At 44.1% G+C, this 18,304-nt stretch overlaps 1 protein-coding gene across 1 annotated transcript in view; it reads left to right on the top strand.

The window, feature by feature from the left end:
* LOC131093385 (zinc finger protein 850-like) overlaps positions 1–18,304 on the top strand; it is a 131,519-nt gene that overhangs the window by 22,472 nt on the left and 90,743 nt on the right. The window contains 1 exon segment of the mRNA XM_058040537.1: positions 5,930–5,938. Coding sequence (XP_057896520.1) covers positions 5,930–5,938 — 9 coding nt within the window.

Here is an 18,304-nt window from a genome sequence, read left to right as displayed (position 1 = left end):
CATCTGGGATGTGGGTTTGCCAGCGATCTGGAGTGAGTCCCTGTGTGTTCCTTGCCAAATTCAATGACTCTAACGACTTTTGTGTCCAAGTTCTGATTGTTCCTAGGGTCCTGTACCACTCAGACGAAGAACTGTTCCACCTTTTCGAGGAACCTAGCCGGCTCCACAAAAGAGAAGTAATAACAGGTATAACTATCGCAATGCTGCTCGGCCTAGGAGCAGCCAGAACGGCCACGGGTGTCTCAGCCCTAGCGACTCAACACCAAGGACTGTCCCAGCTGTAAATGACCATCGATGAGGACCTGCAAAGGATCGAGAAATCCATTTCCTTTCTAGAGAAGTCAGTCTCCTCACTCTCAGAAGTGGTCTTGCAGAACAGGCGAGGACTGGACCTCCTGTTCATGCAGCAAGGAGGCCTGTGTGCTGCCTTGAAAGAGGAGTGCTGCTTCTATGCGGACCACATGGGAGTCGTTAGAGACTCCATGGCGGAACTCTGGAACCGACTGGCTCAGAGACAGAAAGACAGGGAAGCCCAACAGAGCTGGTTCGAATCCTAGTTCAATCAATCACCATGGCTAACCACCCTAATTTCTACCCTAATAGGTCCATTGGCAATGCTACTTTTAGCTGTTACCTTCGGACCATGCCTGCTGAACAAGCTGGTCTCATTCATTCAGACCCGCCTAGAATGGGCCAACATCCTGTTCATAGGCTGGCAACAAATGCTGGGAATTCGACCAGGGAGCACTGCCAGTCACAAGATTTTCTAAACTTGCCTGGCAAAAACTTACTCAGGTTTACCAAACCCCTTTTCCTTTGTCGAACTACAACCCTATACCTCATTTTAGTGCCTATGTATATGACTACCTCATTCATTTGTGAAAAAGGTGGGGGGAGATGTGGTAGATAGGGACAGGCGATCGGAAGATCACGTGATGTAACGGAAAGCGGTAGGACTCCTTTTCCCCTAATCCGTTAAGATAAGAGATCACCCTAGGAATGTAACTAGGAATGTAGCCCCCCTAACGATAGTAATGCTAGTAACTTTCCACTCCTTACTAACCATAGATGGTACTGCAGACCCCCTCTGACGTAGAGAATCCCCTTAGACTATTAAACCCCACGAGATGAGATAATAAAGGCCTTTGACCATCTACCACATTGGTGTCTGCGAGCTCTTTGGCCCGAGCAACCCTGGAGAGTTTGGGTCACCGTGCTGCTCCTCGAAACCAGGTCGCCTTGCCTTATATCAGAAGGCAACAACAGTCCTTCAAAAAATGGCCCAGTTTCCCACAACTAAAACATTTTGCAGCATTTTGGGATGTTTAAAATGACCCTCTCCCTTGGAGATTGCATTTGCCACAGTGTGTTCATTGGAAGAAAATTGGCGCAGGCCTCACCCATCTGGTAGATTGTAGGTTCTGGGTCGAAGGTGAGAGCTCTTAATATTGTTTTGCACTCATTTGCCTTTGCCAAGGCCATTTTATTTAGCACTTCCTTCTTGGCCTCTGGGCTTTCTATTTGTCTCTCAAGTGCAACTTTAAGTCTGTCTACAAATTTGATGAAAATTTCACTTACCCTTGTTTGATGTTAGTGAAACTCTGTGTAGGTAGGGTGTCATCAAGAGTGCGGAGCTGGGATGTCTTTGCATCAGTGGCAATGTCAATGAGTGCAGCTTCTTGTAAATCCTTTGCTTGGTCTTGTGGCATCTGGAAGTCACCTTCTCCTGCCATTTGTTCAAAGGTTAAATTTGATTTGTTGGCATCTTTTGAATATGTGTCTGCCAGTGATTTGAGATGCCTTTTTTACTGCCTCTCCCACAGCACGTACTCGATCGGGCTGTGAGACTCTATCCAAAATTTCTCTCATCTGCCTCATAATCGTCATTGGGGAGCACTGAAGAAAAGACCCTTGTCTGAAGTTTCTGGCCCTGTTGGAGAAAATTACATGCCAACGGCTCTGAGACCTGAGCACAGTGCTAAGCTATTGTTCACAGGTGTTGTTTGCTGTATGGTACACTGAGCCCAATGAAAGAAGAAAGGGGCATCTTCCTTTTTCCAGCAATAGCCTTAAAATCTGTCCTAGCTCTCAGCCTGGCTGGACTTCTCCTGAGTCTTGGGTGGTCCCTCACCTGTTTTACAACCACTGTGACAGACAGACTGAGATGTAAGAAGCCTCTCCATCAAAGACCGAGACATGAAACCCCCATGTGAAAAGGCCCCACTTCTCCTTCCAAGGACTGGGAATGAAACCCCCAACTCGGGAGAGATGTGTGTGGGAGGCAAGCTGACCAAAGCGAGATGTTTGCCTGCAGGTTGTGACCACTGGACCAAGAAGACAATGGCTCTCACTGCTCAGAACATGGACTACCTGTTACATCTGTTATTTATTGTATCTGTTTCCCCCCCGCCCATCCTTGCAATTTTCAATAGAGTTATCATAATAAAAACCTCTGAGTTAGCTAGAGATTTCAAGATCTCCCTAGACCTGACCTGGTGAACTCCATCAGCTGGACATCAAAGGACTTCACTGTTCTATGTTTGGTAGCTATATACCTTCCTTACTCTTTCTCCCTCTTTTAATTCTTTTTCCCTTTTTTCCCCAATTCCTCCCCAATGCATTTGGCTGTGGTTATTCAATAAAGGTGCATTTGTTTTGATTATCACTGCAAACCCCCCTGTGCCATGTCGGTTTTTTGCACCCTGAGATCAAATCCACAAACAATCACAAAACCCATTCATAAGGACGGATTGTGACACGGGAAGAGTAGGCAGTTCATGATATTTCTATTTTCATGCACGACCAAGACACGGGAAGAGAAGGTGGCTTCCAGAAAGTTTTTAAGAAATGCAACCCCCGACCGTATTCCTTAGCCACTTTGCAGAGCACTTTCAATTCCGCATAGGGAATCGGCTCCCAGGAATTGATAGCAGTCACCCTTCTGCTGTGTTTACATATAATGGACAGGCCCACAATCTTTTTGGCGAGCTCTGAGCCCTCCCAGGTAGCTTCCTTCTGCAGCTTGGCCCAGCGATCCTCAGACTCAGGACCAGAATCCAGGTCTGTGGAATCCCTACTCTCATCATCTGAGGAGGATGGAGGGTGCTTGATGACTGCATGGAACCTCTTGGGGCAGCCAGAATCTGCCTGTTTGTGGGCAGCTGTGGAAGCCAATATGGCCTCCTTTTGGTCATTGTCATCACCACTTCTAGCTCCAGTGTTGTGGGAATGGGAAGGGGAGGGACTATCAGGAGAGGAGCCAAGAGAGGAGGGGGTAGGGATGGTGTGCATTATGGGGAGGGGATTCCTGATAGAGAAGGGAAGTCCTGACATGGACACACTTCCCAACACAGAAGGGGAGGGGCAAGGCGCAATGACAGGAATAGAGAAAGTGGGAGGAGGGTCGGAGGGGTCATTTTTGGCAGGACAGGGAGGTGACAAAATCGCCATTGCCTTTGTGGGGTCAGCACCATTTTGTGGAGAAAGGGCAGGAAAACTTGGAGAGGGAGAAGACAAGATGGCAGGGCTGGCCACATTCCTGGCACCATCTGGGAGAACAACAGGGGGTGGTAGAACTGGCTATGTGGACATTGGTAAGAGGGTTAGGGGAGAGCCCAAGGCAGCATAGCCAGTGCTGCCCTGGAGAGGGGACAGAGGAGATTGGGAGATATCAGGGAGACGGTAGCAACCCTGCGCCTGCTGGCAGGATTCCTGAGGCAGGGAAGAGGGTTTTGGGATCTGAGGGGAGGAATGCGGAGAAGGGGTGTTAAACTGGGGTCCTGAATGTTTCCCAACATTTTCTACAGATGTAACAATAAGGCCAAAGGATAAAATTTCCCCACTGAAAAATTCCCTTTAACTCGAAGAACGTAGAACCTTTTCCCTATATGGTCCCAAAACTCATTAGAATGGATTCCTTCATAACATCAGGGAAATACTTGAACAAACAATGAAGAAAAGATTTTAAATTTCCCTTTGAAAAATGAAAATTTTCCCCAACAAGGATTCTGTTAACATGTATAAACTTGGGTTTAAACTTTCCTCTGTGGGTGGGTCAGTTTGGCTCCCATCCCCACACTTCCTCCCAACATCCAAGAGGAAAAGAAGGCAAAGGAAAGACAAAAAAGGGTGACCCCCAAATATATTACTCACAAGACAATAGGTCAACAAAAGCTCTCCAGGTGCTCCGTCAGCTCCAACTGATCTTATCACCTCAAGAAGGTTGCCAGTCGCCTGTGGGATTCCCCCAATAAAACATAGGAGTATCCTCTGGGAACTGGCTGCTCTGAACATGGCTTAATTTCAGTAGTAAAAAAGCTACTGAAGACGCCTCCAGGAATGCTCTGAAGAGGTCCCTGTTCAGGCTGCCAGCTGTCACAAGCTGCTAGCCCATTGGTGGTGGAGCTAGAGGCAGCAGAGCTGTGACCTTCCAGAAACATCTCCAGTAATGAAGCTGCTCAGTGGCACAGGTGCGCACACACAGAATCACTGCAGCACACACTTCTCTTGTAGAATCACCAACAACAAAGAAGAGGGAAGGGCCTGTCTATGGAGGTCAAAGGAGGAGGTTTATTCCAGCCACACACAAAGGAGTCCAGGGACAAAGTCAAAAAGAACAGTGGGAGGTCCGGGTTTAAATACAAGGGACAAGGGGGAGTGGATTAGAGCATCAGAGCCAATGGGCTGAGGGCTCAGAGAGGTACAGAGGGGAGACAAGGGGTGGCAGCCAATAGGGTAAAGGGGGTGGGACACTGAGGCAATATAGGGCCAATGGATATGCAGGGAAGGGAGAACATTCTAGGACATATAAATATAAGGAAAAAGGGAGGGAGAGGCCAACACTCCAACTGGGAAGGTAGAACTTGGTACATTTGCATGTACAACAAAGCATCTTGAAAGAGGGTCTGCTCAGTTGCCCTGAACAGGGGAGATTTCTCCAACTTGGGAATTCTGGGCAAACTGCACAGCAGTTCCCGATGGTGCCTGTATACACTACACTGCTGCACCAGGTAGCTGAAATGTCTTTAGCAGAGAGAGGAACCCAGCCATCTGCCCCCCTGCTTCCCTCTGCTCTAGTTCAGCCATACCTACCCCCTCACTCGCCTCTGACCTGCATGAACAATCTGCAAGGTTGTATCCTCTGTTACCTGACAGTGACAGCAACAGCAAATCAAGTGAAGAGTTGCCCGCAGTAACCTGAGTTGGGGCAAGGAACTGTTGACAGTTCACCTTCTAATAACTCTACCCTTACTGCCCCATGGATTTTGCCCCCATGTGAAGTAACTGGGCTTCCTTGACAGCCTCAGGAGTTTTGGGAATTTGTTAGGAAGAAAGCAGCTGAAGAAAAGAATTGGGATATGATAGAAAGATTCGTTGCTCCAAGAGTACCTCAGGAGAACGGTGCCAATGCAAATGTTGCCTGTGATAATCCTATGGTTTTTCCAGGTTTTAAAGCAGCTCCTGGAACACGACAGGATGATAGTCATCACATCTTTGCCTGGAAGGTTGTGCAAGATCTCCAATCGAAAGTGGCTCAGTATGGTATTAATTCCTCAGAGATAATGCAATTAATACATGTAATTAATGCAGTTATCCTTGCACCTTATGACATCATGCCTTTTTCTACAATTTTTTTCTAGCCAGTACAATATGGTGTATTTCAAGAAACTTGGAGGCAAGTGGCTGAGTGCCCAGCTCTAACAAATATGCAGTTGCCTCAACACCACCCTCCTCATGCTGTGGGTGTTGATGCCTTATTGGGCACTGGGCCTTTTACAGGCAAGGTGGGATCCCTCAATTTTGGCGCAAACTCAGAGAATTGGCATGAGTGCTTTAATTAAAACAATGGAAATGCTCCTCTGTGATCTCATCAAGTGATGATTTGCTCTTCAGACGAGGGGTCACCAATTGATGATTTTTTCCTCCTCAGTCACTTGGGGTTCACCAATTGTGGCAGTGGTCACAAGGGTTTGGAGGTAAAGAGAGAGGCGAGAATGTTGACCTCATGTTCAGAAGGCTTGATTTATTATTTTTTGATATATATATTCTACATTATAACTACACTAAAAAGAAGGAAAAGTTCTCAGAAGGCTAGCTAAGCTCAGAATAGAAAAGAATGAATAACAAAGGTCTGTTTCTCAGCAGAGAGCGAGACCCAGCTCTGCCGGGAGTGGTCAGTAAATCCAAACATCCCCAGGAGACCAATCACGGATCCACCTGTTACATTCCACAGCAGCAGATAACCATTGTTTACACTTTGTTGCTGAGGCCACAGTTTCTCAGAAAAGAGAAAAATCCCAAGAAAGGATTTTTCACAAAAGATGTCTGTGACAGCCAGTGAATGTCATCCAGGAACCATACCAGTAACAGTTTTGATTGATACTGGAGCAGATGTCAGAATACTCTCGTGACTTTGCTGGCCTCAATCGTGGCCTCTCGCTTATGCAAGTTTTGGACTTCTGGGGTTGGGTGGTGCCACAACAGGTGGTTTGTTAGCCATTGTAATTAACGTGAGACATCCTGATGGCCAGCAAGCTAACATCAGACTCTATGTTGCCAATGCCCCTCAAAGTTTGTGGGGACTAGATTGTTTATGTCAATGGGGTGTCAAAATTACTACGAATTTTTAATAGGGCCACTGTGATGCAGGGCAATGAATGTCCAGTTGTGGCCCTGACATGGTTGACAGATAAACCTGTCTGTGTTGGCCGGTGGCACCTTACTACCGAAAAGCTTACTGCCCTGCAGGAATTAGTCACAGAACAATTGCAAGCGGGACATAAGAAGAATTGAAGAATTATTCAGCTCCTGGAATACCCCTGTTTTTGTAATAAAAAGAAATGGTGAAAATGGAGACTTTTACATGATTTACGGTAGATAAATGCCGTAATGGCAACAATGGGAGCTTTACAAGCAGGCCTTCCTACACCTACAACGATTCCACAGGAATGGCAAATAGGTCATTGGTTTGAAAGATGGTTTCTACACATTGGCTGAGCAAGACAAAGAAAAATTTGCTTTTACTGTGCCTTCCATAAATCATGCTGCACCCAATAAAAGATACCAATGGAGGTTACTCCCCCAAGACATGAAAAATTCGCATGGATCAGGAAATCTGGGCATTTGAAAAAAGAAGTGCTTTGGAAAAGGGGAGGCAGATCCAAAGCTCCCAGTATTTGCCGTTGGTGCCGTAATGGAAAGCATTATGCTAATCAACAATGTTCCAAATCGTGGATTTTGAAGAGCATTTGATATCGGGAAACAGGAGCTGAGGCACAGGGTGGCACCACACACAGACACAAATGCCCCAGCTGATGCCTCAGAGCAGACCACAGCAAGTCCCAGCCCAGGTGCCACAAGCAGCCTTTGCCTGACCATTGCCAATTTACAACCATCCACAGCAGGGAGCGCCGGACTGGACCTGGCCACCTCTATCACAGTAACGTTACTTGAGTCATCAGTTCATTTGCTTCCCACAGGAGTTTTCAGACCACCCGGGCAGCGTATGCATGCATTGTTTAAAGACTGGTCATCCACCTCTTTGATGGGACTTTTTGTTCTCCCTGGGGTTATAGACTCTGACCCTGATAATGAGATTATGATCACAGCCTGTACAATTCCATCGGCCTTTCACTGTTCCCCAAGGAACTTGAATAGTTCAATTGATATTATTTCCCCAAACCATGAGCATACTTTTCACAGACATGACATGAAAAAGGGGATTTGGGTCTACTGCAACACCCCAAGTATGCTGGGTAAAACCTATATTAGAACAATGCCCCACATGCTGGTGTACTCTGACACCAGAAGGACTAAAGGTAACACTTGACAGCCTCATAGACACAGGGGTTGAAGTTACAGTTATCTCTCCAGACAAACGGCTCTCACAGTGGTCCCTTGCTGAAGTGCTCCAGGCATCTGCAGGCATTGGAGGAAGCAGCTGCAGCTGTCAAACCACCACTTGATACAGATCAAAGGCCCCGAGGGACACTGTGCCTCAGTCATACTGTTTGTATCACCAATGCCAACAGTACTATGGTGGGGGATGTCCTCTCCCAATAGGGCTTTGGAATTCTATCAGATTTTTAATGGGGGCCATTGAAGCGCGACACTTTAAAACTAACCTGTAAAACAGAGAAACCAGTTTGGATGGATCAATGGCCCCTACCATTACAAAAATATTGTGCAATAAAGGAGTTGGTCCAACAACACCTCCAGAAAGAGCATATTGTCCCTTCCACTTGTCCTTTGAATTCTCCCATGTTTGTTACCAAAAAACAAACTGGCAAATGGCATTTACTCCACGACCTTTGAAAAATGTACCTATGAAGGTCCTAGAGGCCATACAGCCTGGTCTCCCATCTCCTACCATAATTCCCTAAACTTGGCACTTGACTGTTATAGATTTAAAAGATTGGTTTTTTAACATTCCTTTTCGTCCTGATGATGCTTCTAAATTTTCCTTTTCAGTTCCAAGCACAAACATGCAGGTGGCCTTACAGCGATATCACTGGATAGTTTTACCTCAGGGAATGAAAAACAGCTGTACTATTTGCCAGTGGTATATTGCTAGGTCCTCAGTTCTGTTCATCAACAAATGCCCAGTGTTCTTTTGTACCATTCTATGGATGATATTCTTGTAGCAGCTGAACAACAGGAAGTCACGGAGAAAGCCCAAGTTAGCCCTTGTCACAAAAGCTGTAAATCAGGCAGGGCTTTGCATAGCTCTCTAAAAGGTACAAAAACATCCCGCGTGGAGGTATTTGGGGTGGTGTGTTGGAGTCTATTCAATTTCTCCCCAAGCTCTGCAAATTCAGACAAATATTTGCACCTTACATGATGTGCAAAAACTTTTGGAAACAATCAACTGGGTGCACTCCTTGTTAGAGATTTCAAATACAAAGCTAAAAGTCCTTTGTTTCAATGTTTAAAAGGAGATTGAGATCTTTTATCACTTAGACAACTTAGATATCATATTCAGCAGGCGCTGCAATGCCCAACTGATGTCATAGTAAGCCAGCAAGATGCACACTGGGCACCTGAGCTGCCTTTTTTAAAATAACCTTGCATCCAGCAAAGCAGCCCTGATCAATAAAATTGAGCCTGTGATGATCATATTGATGTCCTGGTTCCCTTCCATCGACAAATGGTGGAGAATGCGGGCAAAACCAAATCTCTGCCCTTTTTTCTCGGATTAAAAGAAAAAGGGGATTACGCCACGGTCGAGGAAGTTGGGTTTGGGTCCTTGCAGCCGGGACGGTGCCGGAATTTGAAGCACCCTTGAGGTTCACAACGGTGACTCAAGCCAATACGTGTCTGCCGGAGCCTGGAGAGCTGCAGCAGCGCGCGCTGATTAATAGGTATGGACAGGCAAGCGGCATATGATTTATTCGCCGCATATTTAGAGCGGCGAGGGATAAAAGGGATAGATTTAAAAAAGGAGTTACCAGGGTTATTAGCCTATGGCCATGCTAAGGGTATCTTTTCTAACCCTCATACAGTTCATGAGCTAGCAGAGTGGAAGAAGTTTGGGGAAATACTGTGGGATACAGTGCTAGACGATGATAAGTCAGCAAAGACATTAGGAAAGTTATGGCGGGTGGTGTATAACACGTTACTTCAGCAGGTCTCTGAGAGAAAGGCAGCCGAAAGGGCAACAGAAGCTCATAAGAGGAATATAGGGCATGGTCGTGAGGATGATCCCCTGGCACCTTCTGTAACTAAGGTACTTATGCCTAAGAGTCCCCAGCAAAGTGGTGTGGAGGATTTTCCTATAGGCGCAGTGGAACTGTCTGCACCTTTTCTGTCAGAGGGGGAGGGCGAGTCGGATGGTGGGGGTAAGAGCAAACCAGCTTTGCCTCCGCCACCAACTTCAGGCGGGTCGGATGGTGGGGGTGGGAGCAAGCCAGCTTCGCCTCCGCCGCCAGCTTTGCCTCCGCCGCTTCCCCCGAGCGAGCCGGCTCTGGTTACAGCTGCAGCGGTGGGGCCACTTCCCCCGCGCGAGCCGGCTCCAGCGGGGGGGCTGATTCCTCTGCGCGAGCCAGCCTCTGCTTCACTGCCTCCCCCGTGCAAAAGCTCGGTGTCTGCACCGAAGCGCCAGCAGCATAGCACCCTTAAAGAGTCAGATCCCCTCCCAGGGGCACACCGTGATCCATGGGCGGAGATGGCTAAACAGAGGAGGGAAGCTTGGGCTGCTTTGGCGAAAGAAGTAATGCAAATGGGGGATGGTGAAGCGGTGGAAGTAGCTTCTAGTCTTGCATGTCCAGTCACATACACACCACAGTATGATGCACAGGGGAACCTTACGCATAATATAGCAGAATATACTCCCTTAGATTGGAAGCTGTTAACTCAGCTACATTCTACAGTTAGTCAGTTTGGAGTAAAAAGTGAACCTGTTAGGCAAATGTTAGATTATCTTTTTAATACTCAGGTTTTATGTCCTAATGATTTAAGAGGAATAGTTCGGTTGATATTCACTCAGCATCAGCAGTTATTGTTTAATGCACATGACCCATTACATGGAGTAATAGTAGAGGAGCTGATGGGCTTAGGGGCATGTTTATGTACAGAGGCACAGATGATGTCGGGAGCAGATAAACTTAGAGAGTCTATGGGGTTAGTGCGTGCTGCAATAGATATGGTTAAAGAGCCAGGAGGGTTACCGGCTTATATGGGTATTAAACAAGGTAGAGAAGAATCATTTGGAAATTTTATCGATAGAACAGCTACTGCTATAGATTGGGCTGGTGTTGCAGGGCGCTATTGAAGCAGTGTGCCTTGCAAAATAGCAATCCAGCAACCCAAAGAGTGTTAGCTACTTTAGGGGCAAATTGGACTATTGAGGAAGCATTAGAGTGAATGGCATTAATGCCAACAGCTTCACAGGCATTTATAGCAGAAGCCTTAAAGGAGTTAGGATTAGGATTGCAAAAGCAAGCAGAGTCTACTCAGAGTCAGGTGTTAGCTGCTCTTGCTCCTCTCCGAAGTGGCTCACTGGCATTCACGCAAGGAGGTTCAAAACCATTCATCAAGTGTTACCAATGCGGCAATGAGGGACAGACACAAGTTGCCGCCGTGACATCGGAGACACCAGCTGCTGCCGTAACATCGTTGCTACCTCCTGTCTGCAACCCGCAACATCAGTGAGCCTTGGTTTGGACTTATCAGCAGCAGTAGACGTCACACTAATGACGAACCAGCCTGAGAGGATACCCACTGGAGTAAAGGGCCCTCTTATATTAAATGGACAAACATGTGGAGCATTACTATTGGGATGTTCTTCTACAACTATGTTGGGATTATTTGTTTTGCCTGGTGTTATCGATGCGGACTTTACAGGGGAAATACAAATCATGGTTTACACACTTTATCCTCCGATTAAAATTACAAAAGGACAACGCATTGCACAATTGATACCACTGTTACAAATGACATCGGGAATACAACCATTTACTGGGCAAACACGGAATGAAAAAGGTTTTGGCTCTACTGGTGTTACACTTCTGACTGTGGATTTACAAAATAGACCAAAGCAAAAGTTTGAAATTACTTATGGGCATCAAAGCATAACCCTTTATGGATTATTGAATACAGGTGCAGATACCAGCATCATTTCTCCAGAAGCATGGCCACAACATTGGCCCCTATTTCCATCATCAAACATGCTCACAGGAGTAGGAGGATTTACATTGGCAAGCAGATCGCCGTCTTTGTCTGTGTGCATTGAGAATCAACAAATATCTGCTGTGTTTTCAATTGTTCAACTGCCTCCTACAGTTTCCTGCTTAATTGGAAGGGACATTTTAACACAATTGGGAGTGGTGTTAACTAATCAGCACCCTTTGGGGTAATTGCCATTGCTTGGACTTTCCCCATTCCACTCACCTGGAAAACGGATACACGGGTGGTGGTTAAGCAATGACCATTAAAAGGGGAGAGTCTTATGCACGCCCATGAATTGGTAAAGGAACAATACACACAGGGATAGCTTACAAACCCTGGAATTGTTAGCAGAAAAATGGGCAGTGTCCAACTTACAGGAACCTTTAAATGTGGTCACAGACTCTATGTATGTTGCAGGAGTAGTCAGACGAATAAAGGAAGCAGCAACTAAGGAAGTGAATAATAAATGATTGTATGAGTTACTGATACAGTTAAGGAAAGCTTTATGGGTAAGAGCAAACGGTACCCTTAAGCAGTATATTGAAAAACATCAAGATTTGAGAGATCCACAAGCATGTTTGGCTAAGGTTTTGTATGTGATTAATCATTTATGCATTTTTGGGGAAGATGATACCCCTCCTTCAATGAAGCATCATCCGAGGTCAGGACAGGAAAATACTAAGGAAACAGAGGTCTGGATTAAGTATAAGAACCCGAGTACAGGATTATGGGAAAAACCTGCAAAAGTATTATATTGGGGTCGGGGCTATCTTTGTGTTTCCTCACCTACAGGGCCTTTGTGGGTGCCTGCTAAGTGGACTAAACCTGTTTTTGATGCAGCCTCTGGTGGATCGCCTTACGGAGGAGGACAGGGAGCGACTGGGGAAGAAACTGCTTCTAGTCCTACAACCACTACTGTTACAATTGAAGGGGTACTCGGAAGCAGTGGACAGAGCACTGACACGTCACTATCGGACAGCCCAGGAGTTGATTGGTTTCATTGACTCATTATCAACTTTTCGCTTAACAAATCCAGCGAAACTACATTGCCTTGACTGTCACAATCCACATTGTGCTGCCTGGATAGCTCTGCGTTGTGGGGGTTGTGAAAGAACTTTTTGGATAGAACAATCATTATTGTGGGATTTGTGGTGTCACACTTGTGAACATGAGCACACGTGGGGAAAAAGCTGGCAAGATGAATTAAGGAGAAAAACAGGGCAAAACGCATATATAGCTTTAAATCTTTATGAGTCTCCTGAACAGAAGGTTCTTGCTTATTATCGATGGGAAGTACAATGTATTGTAAATAGAATTAAGGTTCAAAGTAAATCACGTATAGTTTCTATAAGGTGTAGGAAATTAGTGCCTTTAACACAGCATTCAATTGTAGGACCCTTCAAAGGGGATCCTGATAGAGCATTAGATTGCTGCATTGACAAGTTGCAAAAATTGAGTTTGCAAGTGGCAGGACCAGTAAAATCAGGAGCAGCAAGATTGAAGACAGATAAGAAAAGGAAGGCAAAAAGGGAACGGTCTCATTTGAATAAGGATATCAGTGATTGCTAATTAATTTTCTATGATTAGAACAATTTTACAGTTGTGGGACCCTCAGGAGGATATAGTTGTTGAGGAGGATAACGAACAAGAACTACGATTACGGAATAAGATACGCCTTGTGTTAAAGAAAGACCTTGAGCTATTAGCCTCATATAGTAAAAAGGCTGAAGAGGCTTTGCGATCACCACCATTGAATTGGTTGCTTTGGATTGAAGAAACAGACTTTTATACTGGTCCTTACTTATATTCACTTCCTTGTTACGTTTGCAAAAGGGATAATGATAAGTGCTATGCATGGATAGCTTTGCATTGTGCAGATTGTAATCAGGTTTATTGGTATTCACAGCGGTCAGTAGATTATTTATGGTGTGCACCTTGTTCTGGAAGGTGGATTCGAAATTTTTTCTGGGTTAGAGCTCTTGAACAAAGTACTGGCCTGCCAGGACGGACAGGATTACAGCTCTTTGAGAGTGCAGAACAAGTGGTTATAGCATATCTTAGGTGGAAGTTGCAGGAAAACCTTAGAATATTTGAAATTAATAAAGCCTCACGCATCATAGCAGCTCACTGTAAAGCTGATTTGCCTTCAAACTTATCTCATGCTATACTTGTGAGCAAGGATGCTGATTTAGAATTAGATCAGTATTTCAAAACTTGACTCAGCCTTACAATAGACAATCTAGCAAACCAGGGAAAAGACAGCGAAGAAAGAAAAAACAAAGCAAGCAGAAGGAAGCAAAGGAGAAGCAAAGCAAGCAGAAAGAAAAATGAGGTTTGTTCTTGTTATACTGCTCAATGCTGTAGCAAGTGAAGCAGTAGGAATAACACACTTTAGTCAACCAAGGCAAAATTTATGGGTAACACTTGCTAATCAAACTAACCAATCATCACTCAGTCTTGGAGGAGTCACTAACCCATTTCGAACATGCCTGGTGGGACTTCCGGTGTGGTCTCCTGGAGAATTTTGCAGTTTGATAAACAATCAAACCTTATGTATGTCTAACATGTCAAACATCACATTGCCAGCGCAACAAGGGTATACTGCAGGTCAGAGTGATGGCTATCGTCAATGCTTACTAATCCAATCACTTAACACCTCTTTGCATTCTCCTCCTGAAGAATTGGATCTTTTTGGAAGTACAAATGCCAGTATATCTAACACTACAGCTGGCGGATGGTTTAGCTTTAAACTTTCGGGTGCTCAGAATTTAAACCAACCTAAAGAAACATGGGCCACCCTAGATTCATCCCTGAATGTAAGTGAATTCTCTCCACAGCATTACAGTCAATGTAATGGCACGAATATCACAGCACCAATGAAATTACCCACAGGAATATTCTTGATTTGTGGAGACGGCATGGAATGGTATACCAGCTAAACCACAGGGTGGACCCTGTTTTTTGGGAAAATTGTCACTGTTTCACCCTAATGTGTCCTTGCTAATGCAGCTGAGTCAAAATTCAAACAGGAAAAAACGTAGCATACATGACTTAGACTGCAGCCAGATAGGAGATCCACGGTTTTGTGGCACCTTCAAACAGGTGGTGGTTTCAACTATCTTGCCAGGAGGATCTGCCAATAAAGCCATGAATTTAGCAAAACAATTAGGATGCTGGGCAAGGGATGAGCTGAACAAGACATCACAAATTCTAGACATGTTAACTGCAGATGTGCAGAGTGTTAACCATGCTGTTTTGCAAAATAGAGCTGCTGTAGATTTTTTGCTCTTGGCACAAGGGCATGGATGTGAAGAGTTCGAGGGAATGTGTTGCATGAATCTGTCTGATCATTCGGTGTCCATTCACACTAAGATAAAAGAATTGCAACAGGGACTTCACAAACTTAAGGAAGAAGATGGTTTAGGAATTGACGAATGGCTTAAAGGCTTAGGACTTGGACCGTGGCTGAGGAACCTTGTGATCTATGCTATAGGCCTGCTGGGTGTAATTTTACTGTTTTTGCTTATTTTGCCTTGTATCTTTAACTGTATTCAAAACATAGTCAGCTGTACAATAGCAAAAACATGGCAAACCAATCTCCTTGCTCAAGAAGAAAACGGGGGAAATGTGGAGAGATTTATTCATAATTGGTTAGCTGAGAAAGGCCATACTGACATAATGCCGCTGGTTAAGCTGAAGGAAGAAAGTCAGCAGTCAGCAAGCTGAAAGGAAAGGTCAGCAGTGACCTTGCTGCAACATGAGGATAGGGAGTAGAGATTAGTCCTGAATATATCCTGAGAATATGTAGAAAGTATCAAAAGTAGAACCATAGGAATGCAGAAGTAGGCGTAGGTGCTGATATGTAACTGACCAATCCTGAGCTCAACTTTTGCAATATGTATGAAGTTCATTATTAACTGTATTTAACCCGCCGTACTGATCAATAAAATTGAGCCTGTGATGATCAAATTGATGTCCTGGTTCCCTTCCGTCGACACAGCCCCATACCTTGATGTTTCAATGGGACCCCAAGGCACCAGACTCTTGGTTTATCGCTGAATGGATTTATTTACCACACCAAATAACTAAAATCATTAGTACCCAACATGAAATGATGGCCCAACTGGTTGTTAAGGTGTGACAAAGACTCATTTCTCTTGCAGGAGTGGAATTTCCCACTACTTTCCTACCTTTAACCACCTTTTATTTGAATTGGGTACTTCAGGAATCAGAGGCTCTTCAGATATCCTTTGCTGAATTCAGTGGACAAATCTCAATACATCCTGCAAAACATGAGCTGTTTTGACATCTTTTAAAAGCTTTTTTAAACTTTTATATTTTTTTCAATTGACAGAGAAACCCAAGAGGAGTGAGGTTCCACTTCAAGGCTTAGCAGTATTTACAGATGGTTCTGGTCATTCTCAGAAATCAGTGGTAGTATGGAGAGACCCCTCTTCTAGTGCCTGGAGAGCAGATATATCCACAGCTCAGGGGTCCCCACAAATTGTTGAACTTGCTGCTGTTGTCAGAACTTTTCAAAAGTTTTCTGTTCCTTTAATCTGGTTACAGATTCAGCTGCAGTTGTAGGAATTGTGATGAGAGCTGAAGCATCAGTTTTGAAGAAGGTTGAAAATTGACAACTTTTTTATTGGTTGCAGCCCCTTGTTTTTTCCTTGGAAAATAGAACATTTCTTACTTTGTTATGCATATTTGATTGCATACAGAACTTCCCAGATTTTTAGCTGAAGGGAACAGGCAAGCTGACCTTTTAGCAATGCCTGTACGAGAATGTGTTCTACCTAATAAGATAGAACAGGCTAAATTGAGCCATTTGTTTTTTCACCAAAATGGTGTCACTTCGATTTGGCACTTTGGCATTAGTAAAGCCCAAACTTCAAGAATTATTGCTGTTTGTCTTGATTACCAAAAGTATTCTTTTCTCTCTATTGTAGGAAGTATTAATCCCAGAGGGTTTCAGAGCCTTCAAGTCTGGCATCAGACATTACCCACTTTTCTGCATTTCGGCATTTAAAATACATTAATTCCTCTCTTGATACCTTTTCTGGTGCTCTTTTTGCATCTGCCCATTCAGGGAAAACAGCTTAAGATGTCTCTAGACACGTTGCTTCTTTGGCAATGCATGGTAAACCATCTGAAGTAAAGACAGGCGATGGCCCAGCTCATACTTCCTGTCAAGCTGCTACCTTTATTGCCTTATGGGGAATTCTTATATTTGTGGGGTTCCCATACCAAGGAAGGAATTATGAATTGGCCTCCATGTTCTTAAAAGGCTATTCTATTCCATTATATTATATTATATTATATTATATTATATTATATTATATTATATTATATTATATTATATTATATTATATTATATTATATTATATTATATTATATTATATTATATTATATTATATTATATTATATTATATTATATTATATTATATTATATTATATTATGCTATACTAAAACTATATTAAACTACACTAAAGAATACAGAAAGTAGACTTACAGAAGACTAAAAGATACTAATGAAAAACTCGTGCCTCCTTCCAGAGTCCTGACACAGCTTGACCATGATTGGTCCTCAAGTCAAAACAATTCACATGAAACCAATGTAACAATCACCTGTTGGATAAACAATCTCCAAATACATTCCAAACCAGCAAAACACAGAAGAAGCAATGAGATAATATTGTTTTCCTTTTTCTCTGAGGCTTCTCAGCTTCCCAGGAGAAGAATCCTGGGTCAAGGGATTTTTCCAGAAAATATGACTTCCACAGGGAATTATGCACAAAACTGGTATTGCTCATTCCCCAACAGGCCAATCTGTCACTGAACGGGCTCATGGCTCCCTCGAACGTCTCTTGGTACAACAGAAAGGGGGGGCCAGATATGGCACCCCTGCCAAGAGACTGCAGAAAGCCCTTTATGTTTTAAAATTTTTGAATTGTTCTTTGATGAACCCCAACCCACTGATTGTTCGACATTTTAATTGTAATTCACAATTGCAACTAAAGGGAAAAAAACCCTGCCTTAATGAAGGATCCAGAATCTGGTAAGATATTGGGGCCTGATCCTTAGTTCACATGGCGTCACCATTGAGTCAGGAACAGGAGTCAGGTGACACATGAAGTCTAACTCTCTTCAGGAGACTAATAATAATTTTATTAGAAATCCGTTCCTTTTTATACACTGCTCTGACACAGGTGGACCTGACTGGTCCATTAATCAACACACTTCACATGATTGGCTACTTAAGGAAACACACTTTAGTAAACATCTTATGAGAAAACAACTGTTCAAAACACCAGCTGCAAGATTGTTTTAATTCTTTCTCTTAGACTTCTCAAAACTCCCCAGAACAATTCCTGCGAAAGTTTATCTGGCTTTCTCTCTCTGACCAGGCTGTCAGTATCCACAACCTGGGGTAGAGGTTTTGCTTGTGTCTCCACAGAGAATGGTCCCAAGTGGATTCCAGCAAAGGATGTGAAGCTTTTTTGAGAATCTTTGAGTGCATGCCCTGACAATTCACCTTGAACACCAACACTAGCGGAGAACCCTTGTGAACAGGACCCCAACAACACATCAGCACCTGTTTCACCTCCAAAACAGACTTATGCCCTTGGGAAAATG

Source organism: Melospiza georgiana, chromosome 25 (assembly GCF_028018845.1).
Source record: "Melospiza georgiana isolate bMelGeo1 chromosome 25, bMelGeo1.pri, whole genome shotgun sequence".
NCBI classification, from domain to species: Eukaryota; Metazoa; Chordata; class Aves; order Passeriformes; family Passerellidae; genus Melospiza; species Melospiza georgiana.
The sequence above is the reverse complement of the archived record's forward strand: the minus strand, read 5'-3'. Positions and strand labels throughout refer to the sequence as shown.